Source organism: Andrena cerasifolii, chromosome 2 (genome assembly GCF_050908995.1).
Source record: "Andrena cerasifolii isolate SP2316 chromosome 2, iyAndCera1_principal, whole genome shotgun sequence".
Classification (NCBI taxonomy): domain Eukaryota; kingdom Metazoa; phylum Arthropoda; class Insecta; order Hymenoptera; family Andrenidae; genus Andrena; species Andrena cerasifolii.
The window spans coordinates 25,443,470-25,471,269 of record NC_135119.1 but is presented as its reverse complement, the minus strand read 5'-3'; the positions used below and the strand labels follow the sequence as shown (position 1 = coordinate 25,471,269).

Here is a 27,800-nt window from a genome sequence, read left to right as displayed (position 1 = left end):
ATTACTATCATAACAACACTTCCACTAGAATGGCAATATCACCACTATCATAACAATATCACCACTATCATAACAATACCACCACCATAACAATATTACCCCATAACAATATTACCACCCACTATCATCACCATCACCACTACCATTACTACTATCACTACTATCACTACCATCACTACCATAACTACCACCGCTACCACTGCTACCACCACTACCACCACCACCGCGACTACCATACCTACCACTACCACTACCACACCACCACCTTCACCTCTCCCCCATCACAGAGGTGTCCATTAATCCTCCAACAGTTATGCCTGCCCAGTGCCCCCATTAAATAGGCGAGAGGTTCGCCAGGTGTCGTGCACGTGTACACGCAATGTGATAGTGACGGTGGTGGCTGGCAGCCGCGTATCCGCACCATCCTCCTTTCCCTATGCAGGTCCACGTGTTTGTGCCTAATCCATGCCCCAGCTGACCGACGCCCTAAGGCTTCCCTGAACTATGCGGAGCTGGTGAACGCACGGATTCCGCGTCTATTCGCCGTCGTTGCAACGAGTTCCGCCGCGAGCGTCGAAGGCTGAGCATCAACCCCTGCGTTCGCCAACCGTACCGTTCCCTTGCGGCACCATGGGTTCCCGTTGACCGACGCCTGCCACAAGGTAGGTGCATCAGGCTGCAGGGTATTATTTCGGCAGCTGGTGGTGGAGGTGGAGGTCCCCACTTTCTCGAATGTTTCTAACATCGTTTCATTGGGAAATGTATTTTATTCTGAAATGTGGGGCACGTACAGTAGTGGCCGAAAAGAAGATCGAACTCTGAGTGATTGCAGAAATAGAATTCTTCTGTTTGAAAGGATTTATTAATTAGTACCTATTAAAGTAATTAGAAATATTGAATTAATTATGCAGGTTTATAAATATGAGTTTCAAACTTTCTTTTGGCCGCCACTTAGGTGCGGACTTGTGGATGCTTTGATGCGTTGTGGGACACCGAGTTTGGGAGGGCATCAGAGATAGGTTTCAAGACAGAAATTTCTATACGCGTTGGGTTTTTCGGCGGGACCCGTGCGGAGAACGCCCATGGGCGTTTAAAGTGTATGATAGAAGAATAGCGCGGGGGTGTGTCCGCACACGGTATGTGGTAAAAATTCGAATGACGTTTTCGACAGTGAAGGGGCTAACGGTTGACCTGTTTGTATCGAAAGGCGAAATTGCCCGCAGGGTCGGCGTGAGTTTTGTGGAACGTGTGAAGTATTCCTAATTTATAATTTTGCTGTATGTGGAATTTCAAATTCCGGAATTTGAAAGGCATTTTACTATTTATTTTTTGCGAACTACTGTTTTTTAAATTGTTGAAATTGGATCTTTTAATTCGTACTCCCCCCTCAACTTCATGCTCGGGAAAAATTTGCTCCGTCTACCCTGATTGCCCGTGTCAATGGATCCGGAATAATTCGTGAACATTAAGCTACCAGTATACTTAAATAAATAGTGTTATAATGTTAAGATTCTTAGGAAAATAGTTCTTCCACTCACATTTTTAAATAACAAGCATTAATAATGTGGATCCCTTCTTCGAAATTAATCCGAAATTTTCTCCCTCATTTCCGGGGGCATTCTACTATTTTTAAATAATTTTTCTCAGTAAATACAACATATAATGAAATAAATGTTTTTGGTATTTGTTAAGGCACTTTTATATTATACAAAAAAAAAATAAGAAGAATTTTTTTAATTTGCTTTAAATGTTTTTTTTGTAGCGTCAATATGGCACCTCCAAAAAAAAGTAAGTTCTTGGTGCAGGTGATTTCCCCACTCAGGCTTATCTGAACCAAAAATTCGAAAAGATTCTTAATCTGTGCGAGTGTCGCTATCGCCCGTAGCTGAATTAATAATTTTCATTGAAACCTAACAAAATGGCGCCGGTTTAAATAAAAGTTTGACAAAACACTCTTTTTCCCGATTATTTTTCGACAAAAATTATTAATTGAGGTGCGCGTGATAGCGACACTCATACAGATTAAGAATCTTTTCGATTTTTTTGCCACCTGCACCATGAATTCTTTTTCAGGTTCCATATTGGCGCTAGAAAAAACATTTAAAACAAACTAGCAAAATTCTTTTTAGATTTCTTTTGTATACTACAAGACCAGCTTAATAAATTGGAAAGGGATTTATTTCCTTACAAGCTCTATTTACTGAGAAAAGAAATCTTTAAAAATACCTTCATTTTTTGGTCGATCAAAGTAAAATGGCCCCTTCAGTTCACGTTACATTTCTTAGGCCCCGATTACTTTTCAGCCCCTATCTAAATTCCTCGACAAACCGATCCCACTTTAATAAAACCACCTCGCTAGTTTTCCTTAAATTAAATTACAGCCCAAAGTTTAATGCCAAAGGCACCACTGCCATTTTGGAGAACGCGGTCTCCGGTGGCGCAGCCTCCAAACCGAAGGGCACCGTTCCACCCCGGTGTCCATACGCTAATAATCAGTGTAACGGGAACCATGCGCGCGGGGAACTATGCTCGGAAAACTCGCGCAGTGAAATTTGACGCTGGAATAGCCTCTGGTAAAAGTGATCGATCTCTGCGTTGGTTTATAACATCGCCACTGAGGATTCTAAGAAACGAGGTCGGCCGCGTTCGAATAATCGAATCTGTAACGGGAACTGAAACGGAGAATAAGATTTCCAAGCGGTGCAAAAGGGAGGATTGATAAATACAAAGTGGCCTTCCCATTCGTCTCCTTATGTCCCTTTGCAGAGGCTAATAATAAGTTCCACCCCCTTTCAACGTGAGCGGAGAGTGAGAATCGTGGGCATTCTTGTGTAACCGGTATCGTTCAGTGTAAACTAGGAGACAGTTTCGAAGGAATTGATTGCACCACTGATAAGTCTCAATCGACACGCCGCGGGGTGGCCTGTATTGATGATCTAGCGGGACAAAAGTTCAAATTCATGACCATCCAAAATGAATGAATCTCGTCGGAATGACATGGTGTGCAACTTTATGCGTATTTCATAAAAGTAAGGATCAGCGAAACGTACGCGGCTCGGCTCCTTAGGAACCGACTGATAGAATGCACCAGTATCAGTTATATATATATATATAATATTGAATAGATTTAATACAAATATATAATTTTTCTGGGTGTTTTAATACAACATAAAATGTATCAGTTATATATATATTTTATATATATATATATATTAGTTAAATAATTTTAATTATTATTACAACAAAAAAAACTCCTTCATTATAACTAAAAGAGAATATTGAATAGATTTAATACAAATATATAATTTTTCTGGGTGTTTTAATACAATATAAAATGTATCAGTTATATATATATATATTTTAAAACACCCCGAAAAATTATATATATATTAATTAATTATATATATATTAAAATTATATATATATATATTTATAAAAATTATATATATATATAATTTTTCGGGGTGTTTTAAAAAATATATATATATATATATAACTGATACATTTTATATTGTATTAAAACACCCAGAAAAAGTATATATTTGTATTAAATCTATTCAATATTATTTTTTAGTTATAATGAAGGAGTTTTTTTATTGTAATAATAATTAAAATTATGTAACTAATATAGATTATTATTTTAATAAATAATTTATATACTGAGATTATCTATATAGATAATCTATAGGTATATAAATTATTTATATTCCACCTAATGATTTATGTGCGACCTGCATCTTTTGTCTCGCTAGATTGTTATTGGACAGACCACTGTGCGCCGTAGAATTGCCTTGGTCAGCCACGAACGGATTATCGTCGAATGCAGGAGATATTCGATGCGTGTCAAGGCTGCTGAACGAGGAAAGGGACACGACACATTGATTTCACACTTGAGGGTACTAGACAGTCGTTTTCGGAGAATGAAGCTTTTTTTTTTTAATTAATATTAAATAAATAAATTGAAGCTGAGACTTGTTCTTTGACACAATGTTTATTAATATCATAAGGTTAAAAAAAATATATTTATTTAGCAAAATATATAAATGATTCTACAGATGGATCAGTAAAGGGGCTTTTTAAAAAAGTTTATTTCCTTTTGCAGTGATAACTCAAAAACGGAGGTTCCAATCGATTCCAATCAAATTCGAGCAGGTTCATAAAATGTGCAGTTTAGGCCTGAACCTAAATGATTAGTAAAAACTCTTATTCCTTGTGAAAAGAAACTGAAACCTCATCTATGTGTACCGAAAAAGGCACTTTTTTCAAAAATTACCATTTCGTAGCTGTCGTTTTCATAATTTTGCGGCTTTTATAGGTTCAGTAGAGAACCAAAGGTACTCTGAAGTAGAATTTACAAGCAGGTCGCTGGATTTTGTTTCGTTTCGTTAAAATCGCTGTAAAACAAAAGAAACTTTTTTGAAAAGCCTCTTCAATGGTCCCTCTGTAGCATCATAGATAATGCATATTTTTGGCGAAACAAACATGTTTCTTTTAAAGCTTATGATGTTAATACGATTCGTGTCAAAGAACAAGCGTCAGCTTCAATTTATTTCGTTGTAATTAATTCGAAAAGAAATGCTTGATTCTCGACAAAAACGACTGCGTAAGTTGTACCCTTAATTGCGGAATTAACCAGGGGCGAATTTGGAGACTTGGCGCCCTTAGGCTGACAAAAGTTTGCCGAACTTTTCACGAAACATCATCAAATATTTTAATTTAAAAGTGTCGAGACAATTTTAAAACTAACTCAATATGACTGTCAATATCGCGTACGAGTGATTGCTAATTTGCTGCATGTAAGGAAAGTGAGTCGAAGAGTGCCTGTAGAAAACCCTGTGAGTGTCAAAAATCAAATTCCATACAACAGTATTACCACTGACACGTAGAATATTTTCTGATAATTTTTTTTTAATTTTTGTATTTATAAAACCACTTCTAATTGACAAAAACCCTTTCATACAAATATACCGTCTTAATTTTTCCCACTAAAAGCTAGCAGGACTACGTGAAAGCTCCCCAATTTCCTCTGTCACAGAAAAGGTAGCTCTGAATATTGTGCAATAACAAATTAAAGTTTGGGTATAATTTTTAAATGAGTAATCGCTTCATTTATGCATATCATCTCAATCTATCGTCGAATCAACGAAGCAATGCTGGTAATTCTGTCTGAACACAGAGCTGTCTGACATATGCTTGAGCTGTACTACTGGATCCCTCGATTAGACGAGTGCAGCGCGGAAAGTTTTGTCGCGCTGGCTTCCCCGAGGAATGTCGATCGCCGTTTGGACGTTTAAATCCCCTGTTCCCGAAACCTGGAAAAAACAACGGCTAAGAACTGTTAATCGCGGTCGTCTGGATTAAGCGCCCCTTCTTCGCCCCCTTCGATATCGAATTATGGATCTGTTAATGCGGAACAATCGATAGGAATCACGTGTCCACGCTCATCAGATTATCCTCGGATCATTGCAGAGCAAACACCGCATTCTGTACTCGATTGTGGTCTCGGAGAAAGGAAATGGTCAGTCGAATTTGAATTCGAGTAGGGGCTGCTGCTTGTTACAACTTAAGGGGTTACGCCACCCTGAAAGTTTTGAATATACGATTTTTTTTTCTTTGCATTTTCTTATTACGTGAAGTTTTAAGAATAATTTAAGTCATTGTAGACGCAAAAATTCCCCAAAATAGCCGAGTTATAGGCTTCCAACGAGGCGCGGATGTGGATATTCCACAGCAGGTAGCGAGCATTCTACTTTTCTTCTTTTGCGTTTTTCTCGAAACTACATTTTCAAAGATGACCTATCAAATATCTCCAAAACTATTTGTCCGATTGAGTTCAAACTTGGCACGCATATTCTTAATGGTATTATCTACGATGTAGCGTATCAGTTTTTCCATCCTACACCCCATTCGTATATAATTAATGGTTTAAATTCGTTTTTTCATGTGGAAAACGTACAATTTTTTTCACTTTGCTCTCATTTGTGCAATAAATTTTTTTCTCTCAAATCCCTATGCTACATCGTAGGTATTTTATTAAGGAACACGAAAATCATCGGGTTTTTGATTTCAGACGAACATGTTCGTTATAATTTGTTAGGTTAGTCACGCGTGTAACGGCGGACGAGCTTCGCGGGAGAACGAATAACTCGGTCATTTTTTAATATTTTTGTACAGTATTTATACAATATATGCACTAATACATGCTCTACCCATAAGAAGAAAATAAATAATTTTCAACCTCGTAGTATCGGTGAAAAAAATTCGTCTAGTTTAGTGCTGTTTCGAGCGCCCCAGGGTGGCGTAACCCCTTAAATCGGGGTATTTTAAACTTAATTCTTGCGCCTGCTGACATAAGTGAAGTTTAATTTTTTTAGAATACCATACATAGGAGATTTATGAAGCACATTGTAATTGTTATTATATTAATATAAACGGAGAGGTGTGCCAAGCATTAGTGACATCTCTTAATTAAATGTAAAAAATAAGTATATTGTATTAAATTATTTATATTACTAGAGATGATTATCGTAATAAGAAGCTTATTAATATATAACTGATTTTTAATCCAGAACAAAATTAAATATATAAATAAAGAAGCTTATGAATATATAAAGAAATTTAAAAAGATAAATAAAGAAATTTAAAAAGATAAATAAAGAATTTTATTAATATATAAATAATTTTTAATAAATAAATAAAGAAGCTCATTAATATTTAAATAAATTTTAGTATATAAATAAAGAAACTTATTACTATATAAATCAATTTTCGAGCTTGATAATATGTATACATATAATTTACGGGTTCACCAAATTATTAATTAACTCAATTCGGTATATTCCGCAAATCTGTTATTAATAATTCAAATATTTACGTACCAAGGAACGCGAGTTCTCCGCGCTGCTTTCTCTCCTAGAATCCTCACTTGGTACACCTGCACTGGTGTCAAGCCAGCTGAGTTCAATTAGAAGATATTGTGACGTTTCGCTAGGCGCGCAAGTTGTCTCGCAAGTGGAGCCGGGGAAGCTGCAGGAGCGGGGAGTTTCCCGCAGGATTTCGATAATACCGAAAGCTTGCATCCCACGCGTGGCTACTCAGGATTGAGCAATTGTTTTCGGCTTGCGCGTAGGTGTACCGGCGAGGGGGATCGATGAGCCAGCCCGCGTGAAGACATTATCTGGGCCCTTGGAATAAGTTCTGGGAAAGGGAGATGAATCCGTCCGAGTCGCAGCAGAATCTGCTGGCGAACGAGGCGAGAGCGCCGACGGTGTCGGTGCAATCCTTAAACCCAACCCAGGACTACAGTCTTGGCCCAGTTGAGAAGCACTTCCTGCTGAGCGCGGAACGAGGTGATTGTGCCACTGTCAAAAGGTAATCCTTGGAGCCACGGCGATGATAAATCGTCGGCTGGATCGCGTCACGAGAGATGGCCGCGTGGATCGATCTCTGAAGCCCGGTGAATCGGTCAAATTATTCTTGCTTCTTCTGTTCTTCTTTTTCTTTTTCTTTCTCTTGTTCTTTTGACTCCCGTTGGAAATTGCGTTGGAATTAAAATCGTGATCGGTATGGAAATTTGGGGTAAGTGTTGTGCAGAGATTTTTGAGATTGGACGTTGATTATTTCGGTGGTGTAATAGATTGTAGTGCGGGGAGGGTGCGAAGGGTGAAAATGAGCTTGATGGAGGAGAGTGGATTCGAACGCTGACGATTTTGATATCGCTGAACAGATTGCTGGAGGAGAACAAGGAACATCCCGAGATTCTTAACATCGACTGCGTGGATCCACTTAACAGATCGGCCCTGATCGCCGCCATTGAGAACGAGAACATCGAGCTCATCAGGTTGCTCCTCGAATTGGGGATACAAGTGAAGGTAGACTAGGTTTTTAATGAATTTTAATTTTCGCGACGATATTTCGAGAAATTTAAGTAGGGTTTTTCTCGCAATTGGAGAACAGTGCACGGTTTTATTTGAAACTTCTTGAGTTCTTTTGGATTTTTCTAAATTGAACTGAAGAATTTATTTTGCAATTCGAGAAGAATTTATTTTGCAATTCGAGAAGGGTGCAAAGTATGGATCGCGTTTTCATTTGAAGCTTCGTAATTTCTTCTCAATTTTTTAAACTCAACTGTCAAATTTATTTTGCAACAAATTGGGGGATAGTGTAAAGTATGGATCGCACTTTCATTTGAAGCTTCTTAATTTTTCTAAATTCAAGTAAAAAATCGAGCTCATCAGGTTGCTCCTCGAATTGAGGATACAAGTAAAGGTAGACTAGGTTTTTAATGAATTTTAATTTTCGCGACGATATTTCGAGAAATTTAAGTAAAGGGTTTTTCTCGCAATTGGAGAACAGTGCACGGTTTTATTTGAAACTTTTTAATTTCTTTTGGATTTTTCTAAACTGAACTGAAGAATTTATTTTGCAATTTGTGAAGGGTGCAAAGTATGGATCGCGTTTTCATTTGAAGATTCTTAATTTCTTCTCAATTTTTTAAACTCAACTGTCAAATTTATTTTGCAACAAATTGGGGGATAGTGCAAAGTATGGATCGCCCTTTCATGTGAAGCTTCTTAATTTCTTCTCAATTTTTTAAACTCAACTGTAAAATTTATTTTGCAACAAATTGGGGGATAGTGCAAAGTATGGATCGCCCTTTCATTTGAAGCTTCTTAATTTCTCCTCAATTTTTTCTAAATTCGACTAAAAAATTCCCCCTGCAATTTAAAGAGTGCAAAGTACGAGCCACGTTTCTATTTCAAACTTCTTGATTTCTCCTCAATTTTTTCTAAATTCGACTAAAAAATTCCCCCTGCAATTTAAAGAGTGCAAAGTACGAGCCACGATTCTATTTCAAACTTCTTGATTTCTCCTCAATTTTTTCTAAATTCAAGTAAAAAATTCCCCCTGCAATTTGAAGAGTGCAAAATACGAGCCACGTTTCTATTTCAAACTTCTCGATTTCTCCTCAATTTTTTCTAAATTCGACTAAAAAATTCCCCCTGCAATTTAAAGACTGCAAAGTACGAGCCACGTTTCTATTTCAAACTTCTCGATTTCTCCTCATTTTTTTCTAAATTCGACTAAAAAATTCCCCCTGCAATTTAAAGAGTGCAAAGTACGAGCCACGTTTCTATTTCAAACTTCTCGATTTCTCCTCAATTTTTTCTAAATTCGACTAAAAAATTCCCCCTGCAATTTGAAGGGTGCAAAGTCTGAGCCACGTTTTCATTTGAAACTTCTTGATTTCTCCCCCCTTCTTCTGAAATCGACTAACAAAATTTCCCCTGCATTTTGAGAAGAATGCAAAGCACCCCACTAGTTTTTATTTTCAGCTCCTTGACTTCCTCTCGAGTTTTCTCAGCTTCCGTTGCATAAGAGCCAGGTCTGTTTGTCCATGTATCATAAGAGCAGAAAACGCCGGCGCGTAACATAGCTTCCCGATAAAGTAGCCCGCCGTTGGGACCGCGCGTTTAAAAGCACAGCACACCCCGCACATAATTCCTCCCCGTTCCCACCAGGATTCGCTCTTACACGCCATAAAAGAGGAGTACGTGGAGGCTGTGGAAGTCCTTCTGGAATGGGAGGAGAGGATACACACGTCGGGGCAGCCTTACGTGAGTTCAACAAGTTCACCGTCTCGATTGAATAATTCTTTCATGGCTCGGCCGCCTTCCTTTAACTTCTACTAAATTCCTGAAAGCTTCCGCATAACACGCTCTAGGTACAACTAGTGCCCTAGCTGCATTTTATATAAAGAAGCCACCAAACAACAGGCTTGCCAAAATAAATAATTACTTTAAAAATTATTCAAGTATACAGATCCCTTAACCACTTCCCTTACATTTTAAGAAGGAAGCTAGCACCCCTGGATTTTTTCCTTTAAATGGCATTTATTGTACATCTCTCGAAGCTAAAAAAAAATATTTGCTCCGCCATATTCTTGAAAAAAAATTTCTTTTAATCTTCAAAACAATGTACAACAATTGCCATTAATCAGATTTTTCATTGAGTTGATTATTTAAAGGGAAAAAATTGCTGAACGAAAACTACGATTTTCATGCATCCGAGGCGGCAGCTCTCGTTAATGAAACAATCACAGATTGACTGCGATGAATAATTTCTTGCAGAGCTGGGAAGCCGTCGACAGATCCTCGTCCAACTTCACCCCCGACATAACACCGCTGATTCTGGCCGCACACAAGAACAACTACGAAATTCTGAAGATACTTCTCGATCGTGGTGCGACGTTGCCCACTCCTCACGATGCTAGGTACCATTTGTGCAATCCCTCTGGGGGATTAAATAATTCGTATGCTACCATCACTGACCCACATCGACCGAGCGCTATTTTGTAATAGAAGACATGAATATTTTTATTCTTATTGGAAACTTCGCTCGCTGCTTCCCGATTGCGGTAGGGAGATCAGATTAAATTTTTTTTTAATGTTAGGTACGAGTGAACGGTTGTCTAAAGCGGCGTTCAAGCGCGAGAATCTTAAATCGAAGTCGGCCGGTTACCTACACCAAGTTATTTGGCTTCGTGTCAATACTCGTCAGTCGCTTATAACACCGTCATCCGATTAAGGGTGCTAATTATGTTATTGCAAAAGTGGCACGTGCTCATATCAAAACGTGCTCCCGTGAAACGTGCACGCTTTGTAATTTATTTAAAGGGGATGATTCTGTGGTGGGGCGAAGCTTCGAGTTCCCCTTCGACCGAAATAAACTTCCAACTTGTAAATTACATTAGAACGGTGCTTCTCGATTTTCTATTTTCTCCATCGTCTAAATTCATGGCCTCCAAGTTCTTAGAGGATTCAGTTAGTTTACTGCCGAGATTTAACGATATTTTAATTAAATTCTTGATTCATCATTTTGTACTTTGTACGCGTAAGTAGCAACAGTGGCATTTCCAGTGCGCATGCGCAAATAGGATTCGGCGCACTCGGATATTACAGTGCGCATGCGCAAATAGGATTCGGCGCACTCGGATATTACAGTGCGCATGCGTAAATAGGATTCAGCGCACTCGAATATTTCAGTGCGCATGCGCAAATAGGATTCACTCAAGCGCACTCAAAAAAAGGCACTTAAGGGGTTACCTACCGTCAGGAGGTAGAAAAAGAATCGAATCTTTGGGAATTTATTTCAGAAAGTACATGTATATTTTTATACAATGGCTTTTGTATTCAGATGACGGACACTTTAACAGATTATTATATTATGCTTTGGTATAAAAATATTTAGTTATTGCACAATTACAACTGATTTTCCGGAAGCTGTTTTTAGAAACACGTTCTGCGGTGACCAACATTATTCGGAACTGGGTTATCTGAAATAAAAAAACGAATAAGATTTAGTTAGTACAACAGTTTATCTAGTCTTTAATCGTTCGGTTTTATAGAATATTAATCTGTGTGAAATTATAATTTCAAATAATGAATAAAAGTTGAAAAAATTATTCGTCACGCGTCGAATAAAGTTAATTTTTCTATTCGTCGAGCGATCCAACCGCAGGGTCGAATAAATTTCTCAACCTTTGCTTTATTCGCCGTCGAATAATTTAATTTAAACTTGTATACCTGTTCCTGAGGACTTCGAGGGGTGGTTTTAGCCCCTAAATATGCCAGCGGGCCAAAATAAGAAAAGAGTAAGTATTTGTTATTTTTCAGTCGCCTGAAACTTGTCCTAAAATCAAAGCAATCGGAGGCGCACACCTGAAACGTAAGGGACATTTGTAATATCTACCCTGATCTCTTCGTTTCACTTGCCCTGGAGCTCAATTGAAGACCACTCCGCGCTGTTTCAAGCCTACCGTGCTTTCCAACGAATTTCACCATCTCATTTTCTACGATTCACGTAGATAACTGTTTTCCCCAGATGCGGCTGCGACGAGTGCATGACGTCCAGCGAGCAAGATTCTCTGAGACACTCGCAGGCACGTATAAACGCGTACCGCGCGTTGACCTCCCCATCCTTGATCGCCCTGTCCTCGAGGGACCCTCTTCTGACGGCCTTCGAGCTGTCCTGGGAGCTCCGTCGATTGAGCAAAATGGAGCAGGAGTTTCGTTTCGAGTACAATGTAATATTTACCTAAACACCTGGCTAGAAGATGAGAATCAACGAAGGAACTGTGTGTGGGTTTCAATGGAGTCTGGTTGCAGGAGATGCGGGAGCAGACGCAAAATTTCGCCACAGCGCTGCTGGACCACGCGCGCACGTCCCTGGAACTTGAGATTATGCTGAATTACAATCCCACTGGTGACAACTGGGAGCCTGGGGAACGTCAGACCCTGGATCGACTCAAGCTCGCCATCAAGTACAAACAGAAACAGGTGAAGAGTCGCTGGGACCTTGAAATATAGTCAATACTCCGCTGTATTGAAATTATTTTAAGGGAGACCTAGAATAAGTATATGTGTTTGATTTATTGGAATGCAATATAGCAAACTCTCGATTATATTGGAATTATTATGTTGGAATATGGTACATTTTCTATTCTACTGGGATACAGTAAACTCTCAATTATATTGGAGCTACTGTGTTGGAATATAATAATTTTCTTCTTGTATTGGGATATAGTAAACTTTCTATTAGGTATATTGAAATTACTGTGCTGGAATATATGTAGTAGGTACAAGATTCTCGATTATGGGAATTATTGTACTCGGCTTCGCCCGAAATTTAAATTCTGATTTTATAATTAAAATTTTTTATTTTTTAATAATGAATTAGGTTTGTCAAGTGAAAGTTTAAATTAAAAAATCAGAAACGGCCATTTCATTTGCAACGACCTAATAAACAGTCGATCGTTCCTGCAAGTTTCTACAACGAATCTTTGAATTGATTAAAGTTCGTGGCCCATCCAAACGTGCAGCAGCTGTTGGCTGCAATCTGGTACGACGGGTTGCCGGGCTTCAGGAGGAAAAACATGATCGGGCAGTTCATAGATGTTGGCAAACTGGGTGCGATGTTCCCTGTGTACAGCTCGATCTACATGGTTTCGCCCACCTCGCCGATGGGCCAGTTCATGAAGAAGCCATTCGTCAAGTTCATCTGCCACTCCTCCTCCTACGCGTTCTTCCTCAGTAAGGGATAATTGATCGAGACCTCGTTACTGTTCTCTTCAATTTCAACAGCATTTTAACACATTCCTCGTTACTAAAAATAAATTCAGATATTTAATAAAACTACAAGTGATTAAAAAAGTAGATTTAGCTTTGAATGAAAAAGGTAACTTTCACTTTCGATATATATAGTGACCCATGTCACGTGGAATGTGTTAGAAACAAAGAGTCACGAGAGAAAAGGAGAGAAACAAGTAGAAGTGGCGAGTAATAGTCAGACATCTTCCAAGTAGTAGGGTGACTGTACTTAATATCGCCAGGCAAAAGTTAAATCGCTGTCAATTAAATAATAACACTAGTTTACACTGAAAATGTAAGGTGACTCCTCTTATAAATTTTCTCCCCCTGATTTCGAAAATCAAGGTTAAATTTTTTTTATGGAACAGATTTTAAGATGTGATTTATAAAATTTGTTTACCTTTTCACGGAAAAATAGAAACCGATAAAAACGTCCGGTTTCTCTTCGTATGCGTATAGCTGATACTTTTACGCAAAAAATAACACCAACCGATTGAGTGAATAAATCCAAATCCCACATTTTGACCAGTGGCCATGCCGGCCACTTTTTTTGAACCGCTTAACTAATTAAAGCTCCCATTATATATATTTGTTCGTCATTTCATTGTCTTTCGTTTGGTGCCAAGAGCGATCAAATCGGGCACACCTAGCTCCAGATATGGTTTTTAAAGTGAAGAGGAAAAAAAATGGAAAAAGCACAATAACTTGAAAACTGTTCCATAAAAAAATTTTAACATAAGAGAAGTCACCTCTCATCAAATGTACATTTTCATTGTAAACTATTGTAATTGATATTTTTGCATGCAGTTCGTTTTAAATTAAAGAGAAATTATTGAAATTATCTTTCATGTAGCATAAGTTAGAATCGTTGAAACCTACAAATTTTTAATTAGGACTGAAAAAAACGCAAGATATGCAAAAATCGGGTCCTGAAAAAAGTGTACCTAATATCGTCAACTCAAGAAATATTGATTAATTCATGTATATATGAGTTTTTAAGGCATTTTCACAGGTACTTTTATTATTCCTTGCTCTATAAATGTTTTTTTTTATCAATCTTTGATTAGGATTAGGTTTAAAAATTTTTTTATTTTTTACAAAAAATATAGAAACAGGAGTTTTATAATATTTTACTTTTTGCGTTCGGAAATTGGGCAAATAAAGTTTATTTCGGTGGCTCCGCACATTTCGTGACCTCACCTGTAACAAATATTACATCGAAACCATTGTTGCTAAAAGAAGAACGCTATTTTCATTATAAAAAATATTTGAATCGATTACAGCCCTTAAGCGCATCATTAATTAGGTTTTTCTAGGAGATATTCTTGCATTTACGGAATTATTAGGCTTACCTTCGCCCAATAAATTTTTTCACTATTAAGATTCACTAAAATACTTTTCTTTCTGTAATTGCTGATCACATGATGCTGCGATTACAGTATGTCTTCCTACATATGTTTAGGTACTAATTCAGTGCATACTCGATAAATTTTAGAGCTTACTTTGCGAGATATAGCGGGTGGCGATATTAGGTACAGTGACCCTACTCTGTACCTAAGTTTTAGCTATGTTCCAAGAATTTTCAAAGATTTTTTCGTACAATTCACGCCTCACGCTGTAGAATATATTTACCAGGATTTGTTTACGCAGAAATTTCTTTATTTTCATGGGAGCTTAATCGATATTTTAATAATAATTGTATATAATAATAATTGTATATCATAAGATAATAATTGATATTTTCGTCAGTGTTGCTCGGAATGGCGTCTCAGCGCATCGAGTACCTGGCAATCGAGTTATTCGGAACAGCCTGGATGCGAGAGATACTAGCTGGATGGAAGAGGCGAGAGCGAGGATGCATGCCAGGCTTCGTCGAGTCTGGCGTCGTCATCTACGTGTTCAGTAAACAGACCTAATGAAATCCTCTACACGAATACTTATAATACATTACACAGGGGTGGAACAATAAGAATCACCACCTTGAATATTTGCAGAACCATGGCAGAAAGAGAAAAGTTTGCCGAATAAAAGTTTGGAATAAAATTGGTCATAACAATTTTTTTCTACAACTTCCATGATTTCGGAGACACTTAAAGTGGAAATTCTTATTGCTCCACTCTGTATATACCATTGTATACATATAATTCGACTTTCATCCGCGTCTAACGCCACAATATATTCGCCAGAAGTTCAATTAACATTTGTAAATACAATAATACCTGTTTTTTTTTTAATTTTTAATACACTTATAATTTCATTCTAATACCTTCGTTGAAAATTCTTGCTAATATGATATATGATCGTGGGAACTATTATTACTCGAAATGGTTTAAATAGTACTAAGATTCCATCCGCCAGGTCTAGTCATGGGTGAAATGAGATCGTTATGGTCAGACGGTTTATTGGAGTACGTATCGGACCTCTGGAACGTGGTAGACTTCGTTCAGAACGTGTTCTATGTGATTTGGGTAATGCTGAGGGCCACTGCATGGTTCATAGTTCAAGTAAGTTTTCCAATGCCCTAACTTCGGGAGTATAATATTCTATGTATAATAGTAAGTTAGAGTTAATTCTCGTCTTCGTTACTCCACCCCCATAAGTAATTAATTAGGCTACTTGAAACTGTTTCTTCAATAGAGAGAATATTGGAACGGCTTAGATCCTTGGTACCCCAGAGATCAGTGGCACGCTTTCGATCCTATGCTTCTTTCCGAAGGTGCCTTTGCTGCAGGGATGATATTCAGGTGATGGTCTCTTTTTTTAATATTTAATGGTTGTAGAAATCACTGGACTGGGATTCGAATAGGGAACAACTTGTTAGGGGTAGCTGGTATTGTGAACTGAGCTGCTTTGGAACCTCAAATGAGCTGACGTGGGGATAGATTGCTATTTGTACTGATATTCTTCTGATTGGAGCAGAATTTTATTATTTAGTTGAATATAACTAATCCTAAATTAACATTCGAGAAGAAAACATCTCTGTAGGGCAGAGGCGGATTCAGGAGCCTTTCTTGGAGGGGGCGAAATATGTAAAAGTACATAAGTACATTTTTTAATTTTTTTTACAAGATTTGAAATTTGCTTGTAATTTATATTTTAATATTTCTATATGATACTATGGCCTAAATAATTAAATTCACATTAATTATCTATATATAAAATATATATATTTCTATTTTATTACTCTTGGGGGGGTGACCGCCCCTATCGCCCCCCTCTGGATCCGCCCTTGCAGTAGGGATGGCATGAGCTGCTTTGGAACCCCAAATGAGCTGACGTGGGAATAGATTACTATTTGTACTGATATTCTTCTGATTGGAGCAGAATTTTATTATTTAGTTGAACATAACTACTCCTAAATTAAAATTCGAGGAGAAACTACCTCAGTAGGGATAGCATGAGCTGCTTTGGAACCCCAAATGAGCTCACATGGGAATAGATTGCTATTTGTACTGATATTCTTCTGATTGGAGCAGAATTTTATTATTTAGTTGAAGTCCTAAATTATTAAGTCTAGGTATTATTTACTCCTAAATCAAGATTCGAGGAGAAAATACCTCAGTAGGGATAGCATGAGCAGCTTTTGGCACCCCAAATCAGCTCTAATGGAAATTAATGCTACTCGAACTGATATTCTTCTGATTGGAGCCGAATTTTATTACTCAGCTGAATATAACTATCCCTAAATTATGATTCCAAAAGAAAACACCTGCTCTAAAACCAACTCCTAACGAGCTAACGCAGAGATGTCTGCTCTCGATTCCTTCCGTCATTAACACAATATTTCTCTATTTAATCTGACGCCCCGAATAAGCCGTACTACGCTATTTTCTACTACAGTACAAACTGACGAGCCATTCCACGTTTTCAGTTTTTTGAAACTGGTTCACATATTCAGCGTGAACCCCCACCTTGGGCCACTCCAAATTTCCCTGGGGAGGATGATAATAGACATTATCAAGTTCTTCTTCATCTACACGCTGGTGCTGTTCGCCTTCGGCTGCGGTAAGCGTCCAGTAGCCATTTATTTATTCATTCCCCGCGTTCCCACAAGCCTGTCAATCGCCATTGCATCCTCCTCAACTCCCACTATACCACTTAAAAATGCTACCAAGGCAAACATTAAATTCTTCTTCGATTAAACCGGGCCACCGATCTGCTACTAAAGAACTGTTACTTCTTGTTGAAAACTTGTTAGTTCTGTTCCCAACAAATAAAAACGCAAAGATTGAAGCGCACCCCTGCACATTCTTCTCCAGGAATGAACCAACTGATGTGGTACTACGCGGACTTGGAGAAGCAGAAGTGCTACCACATGAAGGAATTCCCAGATCTTCCGGACTTCGATAATCAGGAGAAGGCCTGCTCTATTTGGAGACGTTTCGCAAAGTACGTGGAGAAGGGAGGTTTCTGTATTTAAAATTATTGAGGCTGAAGTGAAGGCGTATTTCGAGATTTGGCGCAATTTTAATTTGAAAGTGTTGAGACCATTTTAAAATCAATTCAATATAAGTCACTTATGATTTATTGCCAAATTTCCTGCACGCAGAAAAAAAAATTAAATTGTTGAAATGTGGAAATAAGAAAGTGATCCCTTTTATTAAATTACTTTTAATGTTTGATTCACATATTAGGCCAAGGCGAATCGGATCAAAATAAGAAGTCAGTCCATGTAAAGAATAAAATTGGCGAGGTGAAACGAACGATCGGAATGCTCCTTTCTATCGCTATGCAACAAACGTGTACTGAATTTTTATTTTGATGATTGAAGGTGTACTATTTAGTGGCAACATACTCCCGAAATCTTCAAAAATTCCAGATTCTACTAACGTAAAATTCTCTGAAATTAGAGTCTTCTAATTTTTAAAATCTACGTTTAAATTCTTACCTCACAGATTTCTTGTATTAACGATCCTCGACATTGGTGCTTAGAGCGATGATATCTATCAGAAGAAATAGTTCTGACGTCTGTTAAGGGGAGGTTCCGGTTTAGAGCCCCCAAAAATAGGTGATCTTTAGGAATTAATTAAAGGAAAACTACTAAATATAATTTAATGGAACTTTTTGCATTGTAATAAGGATGTCTTATATTATAGAAATATATTTTTTGTTTTATAATTAATCATTGCAGACGGCACTGGGTAATCGTTAAAGTCGAGGCGTCAAAAAATTGATCCAAATCTGTGGGACCTGTATCCCCAAAAGTTATTATCCGATTCGACTGAAACTTTTTTATTTTGAAGAATATACTTCTGGCTAGAGAGCATACCAGAAGAAAAAAACAAAAATGACATTTTTAAAAAAAATAACGACACTTGAAGTTTCAAATCACTTTTCCCCTATATTTTTCGTCCTTTCAACGCCTTTGAAAATTATAAATTTTCAATTTTTTGTATTTTTTTCTGGTTTTCCTCCTAGCCAGAAGTATATTCTTCAAACTAAAAAAAGTTTCAGTCGAATCGGATAATAACTTTTGGAGATACAGGTCCCACCGTTTCGAGAAGACTGTTTCGAGAAAAACGCGTTTAAAGTTTTACGTGAGCGCCGAGTGACCGGTTGTTGCCCACGCATTTGCCGCTACTCAAATGCCTATAACTTCAGGAATTTTACGAATTTCAACAAATCCTTTTAAACGCGTTTTCCTGAAAGGTTGAACATTCTAAAAATGAAATAAAAAAAAATCGAAATTTAGACCGGAACCTCCCCTTAAATGCTTCCAGTTTATTCGAGACATCGCAGTCACTCTTCTGGGCCAGCTTCGGTATGATAGACCTGATGTCCTTCGATCTGACGGGGATCAAGAGCTTCACGAGATTCTGGGCGCTTCTGATGTTCGGCTCGTACTCCGTGATAAACGTTATCGTCCTACTCAACATGCTGATCGCCATGATGTCCAACTCCTATCAGATCATCTCGGTATGACGCAAAACAAAATATTCTGTATCTGAAACGAGTGAGGTGTTTTCGAAATTACACCGAGATATTGAGGTGTTCCTCCGTCCGAGGGTCTGAAAATTTTGGAATCGAAATTCTTATTGATTATGGTATTGGGTTGAGGCTTATAAAATTTCTCATAAGAGTTTCTTTGTTTATAACAGTGATGCAATAACAAATTAAATAAAATAGTTAAAAAGGGAAAAATATTTTCTTTTTAATTTCCCTACGCGAAATGGAAATTTTATAAGCAGCTACCTTCTAACATTAACATTTTGCCTGGGTCTATTTTGACCCATATTCTCAATGATTTTAATTTATGATTAAAAAAGGATCTTTAGAGTTTGAAATATGGATAAAAAAAGGAATCGTGTACCTAAGTGGTACAAGAAGAAAGGTGGGTATGGGTCTAAAGTGACCCAGTCACTGCCTGTCGCTTTCAGGGTTAAAGAATTAGTGGGGTTTTAGTAATTTAGATTGTAGTCTTCGTTGAAAGATAATTAAATTCGTTCGATTGTTGAATGGATGCGTGGTTTATCGATGTCTTCAGGAAAGGGCCGACACAGAGTGGAAGTTCGCCAGGAGCCACTTGTGGATGAGCTACTTCGAAGATGGGGATACGGTGCCTCCGCCATTCAACATGATTCCAACAGGGAAATCCTTCTCCAAGATCCTTCAATGCGGGAAGAGTGGTCGTTCAACGAGATCCCTTATCGTACGTGCCATTAGCTCGTTTAAAGAAATTAATAAGATTCGGATATCAAAATGTACTAAACCGATTTATTAGATCTCTAATAGCAATGGTCCATTTCTCAATAGTAATCTAATATTAGAATAAAAAGGAGAGTTAAATAAAGAAGTTGGAACCTGAATAATAAGTTTCAGATAATGGGAAATAAATTATTAAATTATTAATTATTATTATTATTAAATAAAGAAGCAAAATCATAAACAAAGAAGCTAGAAACTGAATAAAACGTTTGAGAAATAAATTTATTATTAAATTATTAATTATTAATTGTTAATTCTTAAACAAAGAAGCTGGACACTGAATAAAAAGTTTGAGAAATAAAATTTTAAATTATTAATTATTATTATTATTAAATAAATAATTGGTCCAAGAATCGATCGGATATTGCTTCCAAAGGAATGAAGGGATTTATTTCTATTGTTTAGGATTCCTTTCGCATACTGTTTGGTGCAATAATTTCTTGGGATTCAAATATAATTTGTTAAAAATTTCCCCAGAAAAAGTCAAGGGAGAAGGCGTTGGCGAGGCACGAAACGGTGATGCGGTTGCTGATCAGACGCTACGTGACCGCGGAGCAGAGGAAACGAGACGAGTTCGGGATCACGGAGGACGACGTGATGGAGATCAGACAGGACATTTCCACTCTTCGTTACGAGCTGATTGACATCCTTCGGCAAAATGGGATGAGAACACCGAACGTCGACAAACAAGACGCTGCGCGTAAGTTCCTCCAGCTCTCAGTCAACGTAACACGAAACGATGAAAGAGGAAAATCTCCCTGCCCACTTAAAAACTTCAAATGCTATTATTTAATTACGGAAAAGTTGAAGTTTTAGCTTTCTTCTTTCGCGCATTACTTCCCTTTTTGCCTCCACGAGAGAGCAAGAGAGCAAGTGAGAGAGATAGAGATAGAGATAGAGATAGAGATAGAGATAGAGATAGAGATAGAGATAGAGATAGAGATAGAGATAGAGATAGAGTTAAAGTTAGAGTTAGAGATAGAGTTAGAGAGAGAGAGAGAGAGAGAGAGAGATTTCTTCCTTTTAGCTTTCTTCTTTCGCGCATTACTTCCCTTTTTGCCTCCACGAGAGAGATAGAGAGAGAGATAGAGATAGAGATAGAGATAGAGATAGAGTTAGAGAGAGAGAGAGATTTCTTCCTTTTAGCTTTCTTCTTTCGCGCATTACTTCCCTTTTTGCCTCCACGAGAGAGCAAGAGAGCAAGTGAGAGAGATAGAGATAGAGATAGAGATAGAGATAGAGATAGAGATAGAGTTAAAGTTAGAGTTAGAGATAGAGTTAGAGAGAGAGAGAGAGAGAGAGAGAGATATTTCTTCCTTTTAGCTTTCTTCTTTCGCGCATTACTTCCCTTTTTGCCTCCACGAGAGAGCAAGAGAGCAAGTGAGAGAGATAGAGAGAGAGAGATAGAGATAGAGATTGAGATAGAGAGAGTCTTCTTACAATTAGATGAGCAGGTTGAGCCTAGACCATACCGAGATGAACGTTACACCTTATCGTTACGTCATTTCGTGACACGGTGTCGTTACAAAAAAGCGTTCAGTCCAGCCGTATAACATATCCTATGTTAAATGAGACCCCCCTCCGAAGTGCTAGAAGGTGACAGAAGGGTGTTGTTGCTCGCAGTGTCCGGGAAGAAGGGCCGCGTGATGGAGCGTCGGCTGCAGAAGGACTTCCAGATCGGGATAGTGGAGGGCATTGTGAACGCGGTGATCCAGAACGAGAAGGAGCCGAAGGACGTGTTCAGTCAAATCGCGAAGGCGATCGGCCGTAAGAGCAGCGGCAGCAAGAAGAAGGACTGGAACGCGATGGTGAGGAAAAACACCATCGCGAAGGATCCGATCGGCAGCACCACCGAGGCGTCGATGAAGCAAACGCGGCGCAGCATCCGCCGCCGCCTGATGCAGGAGGCGAACTCGGACCTGGCCTCGCTGGATCCGAATCGCCTGGTCGATTACAACCCGCAGCTGTCCGAGGTCTCGGCGACCACGAGGGTCGCTTACGCCAAGTTCATGCTGAGCCGAGTTAAACTGCCCGAGGAGGGGCAAGAAGTCCAAGGTAATTAGCTGGATCTCTTTGCCCCTGTGTTGAGGATCCAGGTCTGCCTCTGTGGAGGACCTACGTGCCCCTCTAGGAAGCATCTGTCCGACCCTCTATCTGCGATTTATTTGCCTTCGTATCATGGATCTAGCAGCTAGCTGAAACCCTTATTAGCGATCCACGTATCCTTCTGTCAAGGAGCTATACGTTCTATCAGGGATCTATCACCTCCCTTATTAAGGATCTATTTCCCTCCTCTATTAAGCGGGGATTGCGCCTCGTTGGGCCGAAAAATAGGTAACTTTTTGTGAATTTTTGGTACAAAAACGGTCCGACAAATTAATTTCAGGTTTGGCAGGCTGTTTTATTGTATCTTCAACTATTGTTCTGAATTTTTGTGGGACAGTGAAAAGACTCAGGACTCCGTATCATAAGCCTACCAACCGACACGTTGACTGCCACTAAACCAATCCATAACTTATTCAAGCCTTCGCAGAATGAAATACACCGAGTCTCTAAAACACTGGCAATAAAGCGAGCAAGGATACGTAAACTCTCATAGCTGCTCAGTCAACGTGTCAGCTGTTAATAATGAATAATGAAAAAAGGTACAGCCGTAAAAGTGACTTTTATCCCGCAACAGAGCCTAGCAAAGAGGGCGAGGGCTCCAAGGCCGTGTCTCGGCAAGGAAGCGAGGCTCGTATGCCACCGTCGGTGCTGAAGAAGAGCCTGCTGAAGTCGGTTAGCATCAGCAGTACGGACAAAGCGGCGGAAAAGGGTCCAAGCACCCCGGAAGTAAGGACCCCGTCCCCGATTCCGGAGGACCCGAGGGAAGACGACGCCTCGAAGTCGCCGCTGGGTAAAGCGGCCGCTGCGAAACGGGACGCGGAAACGAAGCCACCGCCTAAGAAGGACGACGCGAAGAAGGACGACGCGAAGAAGGACGACGCGAAGAAGGGCGGCGAGGAGAAGAAGAAACCAGAGGCGGGGGAGGATGAGAAGAAGAAGAAAGAGGAGGAAGAGAAGAAGAAGAAGGAAGAAGAGGAGAAAAAGAAGAAGGAAGAAGAGAAGAAGAAGAAGGAGCCAGCCTCGAAACCAGCTCCGCAAGAAGACAACGTCGCAGTCGCCACCACGAAATTACGAGGCAAATCGAAAGCCACTGGCCAAATAATGGGCGGGTGGATCTGAATACTCATTTCTCGATCAGAGCCCCTTATGGGAGTGACATTTGAAAAAGCCCTTGTAGGAAACACCATAAATGACAAAATTAAAGAAAAAAAACATTTTTATCAGAAAATCTTCTACCTGCCAATGGCAATACTATAGAATTTGATTCATGGCACTTACAGTGTTTTCTACAAACGCTCTTCATTTATCTAAAACAGCGACGCCCCATTCTATCGAGGCCCGCGTCAGAGTTGGGCATTAACTAAGTAAAAATTATTTAAACAACGGAGCAAGTAGACGTTACTTTAAATTTAGCTTTTATGAATCGAGGGACTTTTTTATTTTAGCCTTTCAACTTCAGCGTTGAGTAAATTCTTCAACTTCAAATTTCCACTTCATTCGACACATGACGAATAATTTTTTAACTTTTATTCGTTACTCGAATTTCTTTTTTAAATAAAAATTCTGCCCATCTCTGGTCTACGTTTACTTTAAGCGTGACATTCTGTCCAAACTGCAACGCGATAACGTTAATACAACACCGATGGAAGGTTTTCTGATTTTTCTGGCGAGATTAGACGCGGGCGGTGCGATCTGTCAGGAAGGATTTATTTCCGCGATTATTTAATAATTACAGCGATTATCTTTCAGCGATAAAAGGATATGGAACCATGTCCAGCTACGCTGTTTCAGTTTCTTCTCCATGCGTTGCATTTGATTTACATACTTACCGTTCTCAGACTCCATCAAAGGGGACCATCGAGGTGCACGCGCAATGGGATCGGTAGAAGGCGAACGCGTCGCGTGCTCGATCGCCGAGACGCCCACTTTTCCCGATAAATTTAACGCTCATCGGTGTCCATTAATTGATTCATCATTTTAATCGCGTACGATTAGCACGCTGCCAACGCCTCGCGACACTTTGCCTCTGATTCGAGACTTCCGTCACGGATAGGAGCTTAAGAAACGATTTTTTTTTAAACTTATATAAATTCTTATTCTACATAGTTTGTAACTAGCTGTACACTTACACTGGTAGTAAAAAAACAACGGGGAGTAAAAATTGAATAAATTAATAATAACCTAATCGCCGCACGAGTCATGCGATTTCTTCTGTTCGGTGTCACGACACGCAGTTCCCGAATATCGTTGACAGGAACACTCTGCAAGAAAGGGAAATTTGTGTCACGTGCAGTGTCAAGTGGTCGTGGTAATTTCTTCAACGATGAAGAAGCTACTGCAGTTCGAATGAGGAAGAGATTGTTCAGTTTCAGATATTTTCATAATGAGTGGCGGACTGGGCCTAAAAATATTGGTTGCCAGGAGATAAGGGAGGCCCACCCGCAACTGTCAGGCTATTATTAAAGTTTTGTAAGAAATAAATACAATTTTCAAAAATACATAAGTGGCAGAAAAGTACAATTAAAATTTTGGTGAAATAAATGTATATTTTTTAGTAATTTTAGTAATATTATGCCTGATGCTTAAGGGGGCCCATTTTATCAGGGGCCCGCTGGGCCCACTTGCGATCAGCCAAGCTGAGACCCTGTCCAGTCCGCCACTGGATATTTTTTTAAAACGCCTTTCTTTTTCTATTTGAGAGAGTGTGAAGAGCCGGTGGTACCATGCTAATTTTTTTATTGTTATCTCGATATTCTAGAATTATCTAGAATTCCAGTTTTAATGTATGTTCGCGTCTAACTTTGTAACGCGTGGACCGATTTGGATGATTTTTTCGTTGTTATATGGAGTATGCTCCCCAATTGGTACAATGATAAATGTTTTTTAACCGACTTCAAAAAAGGACACTATAAATTTTAAAATAATAAACTTTTTATATAAAAAAAAGTAAAAAAACCGACTTCAAAAGTGCGCTAAAAAGAATAAAATAATTTTGTTAAAGTCGGTGCCAAAATAGAAACAAAATTAAATATGCTGGACGCGTGACGTCCCACTAAATTTTGGGGCGCTCTAATTCCGGGCGTTAGTTTGGTAATGGACTATAATTGATAAAGGTTTAGAAATTGATTTAATTTTGTTTCTATTTTGGCAGCGACTTAAAAAAAATTATTTTATTCTTTTTAGCGCACCTTTGAAGTCGATTTTTTACTTTTTTGAAAAAAAAGTTTATGCAAATGAATAGTCGTAGTGAAGCAACTATATTAATAGAATCATTATGTGGAAGAATAGAAGGAGAACTAGATTTAAGTTTCTATTTCGACAGGTTCCTCAATTATTATGTGTTAAAGCAGTAGAAGTAATTAGTTAACAACGTACCTCCGCCTGCCATCCTTTATCTTCTTCGTTTTCGCGCCTTCATTCTCGCCTTTCTTCTTCCTGTTCCCCCTTCTGTCTTCCTACAGCGCAACAGATAATTCACATATTGTCACTGAACAAAGGAACAACGGGAATGTGTCTCCAATCGTTAAAAAATTCGCGGATAATAGTCCCCAATTGAAATAGAAAATAAAACGCGAATGCCTACATCCACTATTTCGCCGACGAGGAGGTCCTTCAATATCCGTTTCGCGTCCGAAGAATGGCCAAAGTCATCGAAAGCGGAAGTTGCATCCTGACCAGCGTACTCCTCGATCAGTTCTGCGCCACCGGGATGCTGAAATTAAATCCCAATACTATTGGAGAAAAAAATCAATCCACCCTTTCCTCCATCTTCACCTCGAATTAAAATCAAAACCAAAGAAACTCTAAATTTCTATATCAGACATAATCAAAATTCAAATCTGATCGCGAGATTGAGGAAGGCTGCAAATTTCAATCTCGAACCAAATCTGATCGCCACGCGTAGGCAGCGACCGATTATTTAAAAGATAAGTCGCAAATCCACTATTGGGGGTCTGCAAAAATTTCCATCGCCGATTTTGGAAGGACCACCTCCAAAAGTGAGGAGTTCTTACGACGAGGGATCCATTTCCTTCCCGAGAAATGGAAGAATATTGTCGAACGCGAGGGAAAGTATTTGCAATAAAAAAAGTATTTTACCAATTCTGTGTGCCAAATAAATGAAGTTGGCTCAAAAACGTTGGAAACTCTTACAAACCCTTAAGGGGAGGTTCCGGTTTAGAGCCCCAAAAAATAGGTGATCTTTAGGAATTAATTAAAGGAAAACTACTATATATAATTTAATGGGACTTTTTGCAGTGTATTAAGGATGTCTTAAATTATAGAAATATATTTTTTGTTTTATAATTAATCATTGCAGACGGCACTGGGGAGTCGTTAAAGTCGAGGCGTCAAAAAATTGATCCAAATCTTTGGGACCTGTATCCCCAAAAGTTACTATCCGATTCGACAGAAACTTTTTTTATTTTGAAGAATATACTTCTGGCTAGAGGGCATACCAGAAAAAAATACAAAAATGACATTTTTAAAAAAAATAACGACACTTGAAGTTTCAAATCACTTTTCCCCTATATTTTTCGTCCTTTCAACGCCTTTGAAAATTATAAATTTTTAATTTTTTGTATTTTTTCTGGTTTCCCTCCTAGCTAGAAGTATATTCTTCAAACTAAAAAAAGTTTCAGTCGAATCGGATAATAACTTTTGGAGATACAGCGCCCACCGTTTTGAGAAGATTGTTTCGAGAAAAACGCGTTTAAAGTTTAAACACGCTTTGGGTGTTTAATTTGTCAAAATTTGGGTCCGTATATACATTCAAATTAAACAAAAAATTCTGAAATTTCGTTTTCTACGCTTCAACTATATTAAACAATATCATAATGCATGAAAAAAGTCAGAGTCCTAGATTGAAACTTCCAGCGTTAAAATGTGTTTTTTTATTTATTATTTATTTATTTATTATTATTTTATTTAACGGGAAATCCCTTAATATGCCAGATATACACATAAACCAGAGCCTATACCGTCTAGAGCATAAGTAAATATTAATTAATTAATTAATTAATTAACCACACGTGAATTTGCTAAATGACTAAATAATCTCGCGCGAAAAGAGCTGAGCGAGCCTATGAAGGGGTGTCTACCTCATTAAACTGCTGATTAGCGTACCGCATAGCCCTAATCATACTGTCAATTGTGTAGTAAGAGTACAACGGCAGCTTATGGGCGAAAAGACGTTTTTTCCGCAAGTGCCTCTCCGGGGCATTAAAACTAATTAACTCAATTAGGTCCGAACAGTTTACCAAATCATTGATGACTTTGTACAAAAAAAAACCATATCAGCAATCTGTCTACGGTCTTCAAGGGTGGAGATAGTCATGGTCAGTCCTGTCCATTTTTTAAATATTTTTCTGGCCATTTTTCGCGGGGACAGAGCCATTTGAAAATGGCCAAAATTTTCGGGAGATTCTAGCGATCCTTTAATTCTGTCCAGCAGTGTAAATTCCTTCCTCCTCATTCCACGCGTTCCTCCACCAATGTACCTTGTTTTTATAATTAGTGACATCGTAGATCGTGTCATGGAGAACGATCCAGGTGCTGGCCCCGTCTCTCCCGTCTCGTTGCGCCACTTCCTTCAGCGTGTACTGTGCACTCATTTTCCAAAAACTCCCCCCCCAGAAAATTCCAACACCAATGTTCTATTAAAGAAAAATCTGTGGAGTCGATACAAGGTGCTCGCGATCGATCAACGAACCAACCGCGACTGAGATGACTGAGCTACGGTCGCGCGCCAGATGTAGCACTCGACCGCTTTATCAGCGAGAATGCCAGACGATAGCGAACGGGGGAGATGAAATCGAATCGGCGAATTACACTCTGCGATCA

At 38.7% G+C, this 27,800-nt stretch overlaps 2 protein-coding genes across 3 annotated transcripts; one reads left to right on the top strand and one right to left on the bottom strand.

Annotated features, from left to right (window-relative positions):
* Positions 1-408: 408 nt before the first annotated feature.
* On the top strand, positions 409-24,144 carry Trp (transient receptor potential). Of its 2 annotated transcripts, XM_076830443.1 has the most exons (18): positions 409-662; positions 7,130-7,371; positions 7,727-7,871; positions 9,522-9,617; positions 10,131-10,273; positions 11,884-12,085; positions 12,168-12,338; positions 12,857-13,091; positions 14,898-15,050; positions 15,507-15,652; positions 15,786-15,892; positions 17,020-17,153; positions 17,408-17,537; positions 18,869-19,064; positions 19,633-19,797; positions 20,331-20,553; positions 21,477-21,908; positions 22,534-24,144. In XM_076830443.1, exons 2-18 carry the CDS (start codon positions 7,211-7,213, stop codon positions 23,076-23,078), a joined length of 3,384 nt encoding a protein of 1,127 aa, XP_076686558.1. In that variant the 5' UTR covers positions 409-662; positions 7,130-7,210; the 3' UTR covers positions 23,079-24,144. The 2 variants fall into 2 exon arrangements, with proteins under 2 accessions (XP_076686558.1, XP_076686559.1); XM_076830444.1 differs by lacking the exons at positions 7,130-7,371; positions 7,727-7,871; positions 9,522-9,617; positions 10,131-10,273 and having other exon boundaries at positions 426-662.
* LOC143378607 (cytochrome b5) lies at positions 23,914-27,800 on the bottom strand. Its single transcript, XM_076830445.1, has 4 exons — positions 27,458-27,800; positions 25,543-25,671; positions 25,335-25,414; positions 23,914-24,220 (listed from the first exon to the last, which is right to left on the bottom strand). Exons 1-4 carry the CDS (start codon positions 27,569-27,571, stop codon positions 24,181-24,183), a joined length of 363 nt encoding a protein of 120 aa, XP_076686560.1. The 5' UTR covers positions 27,572-27,800; the 3' UTR covers positions 23,914-24,180.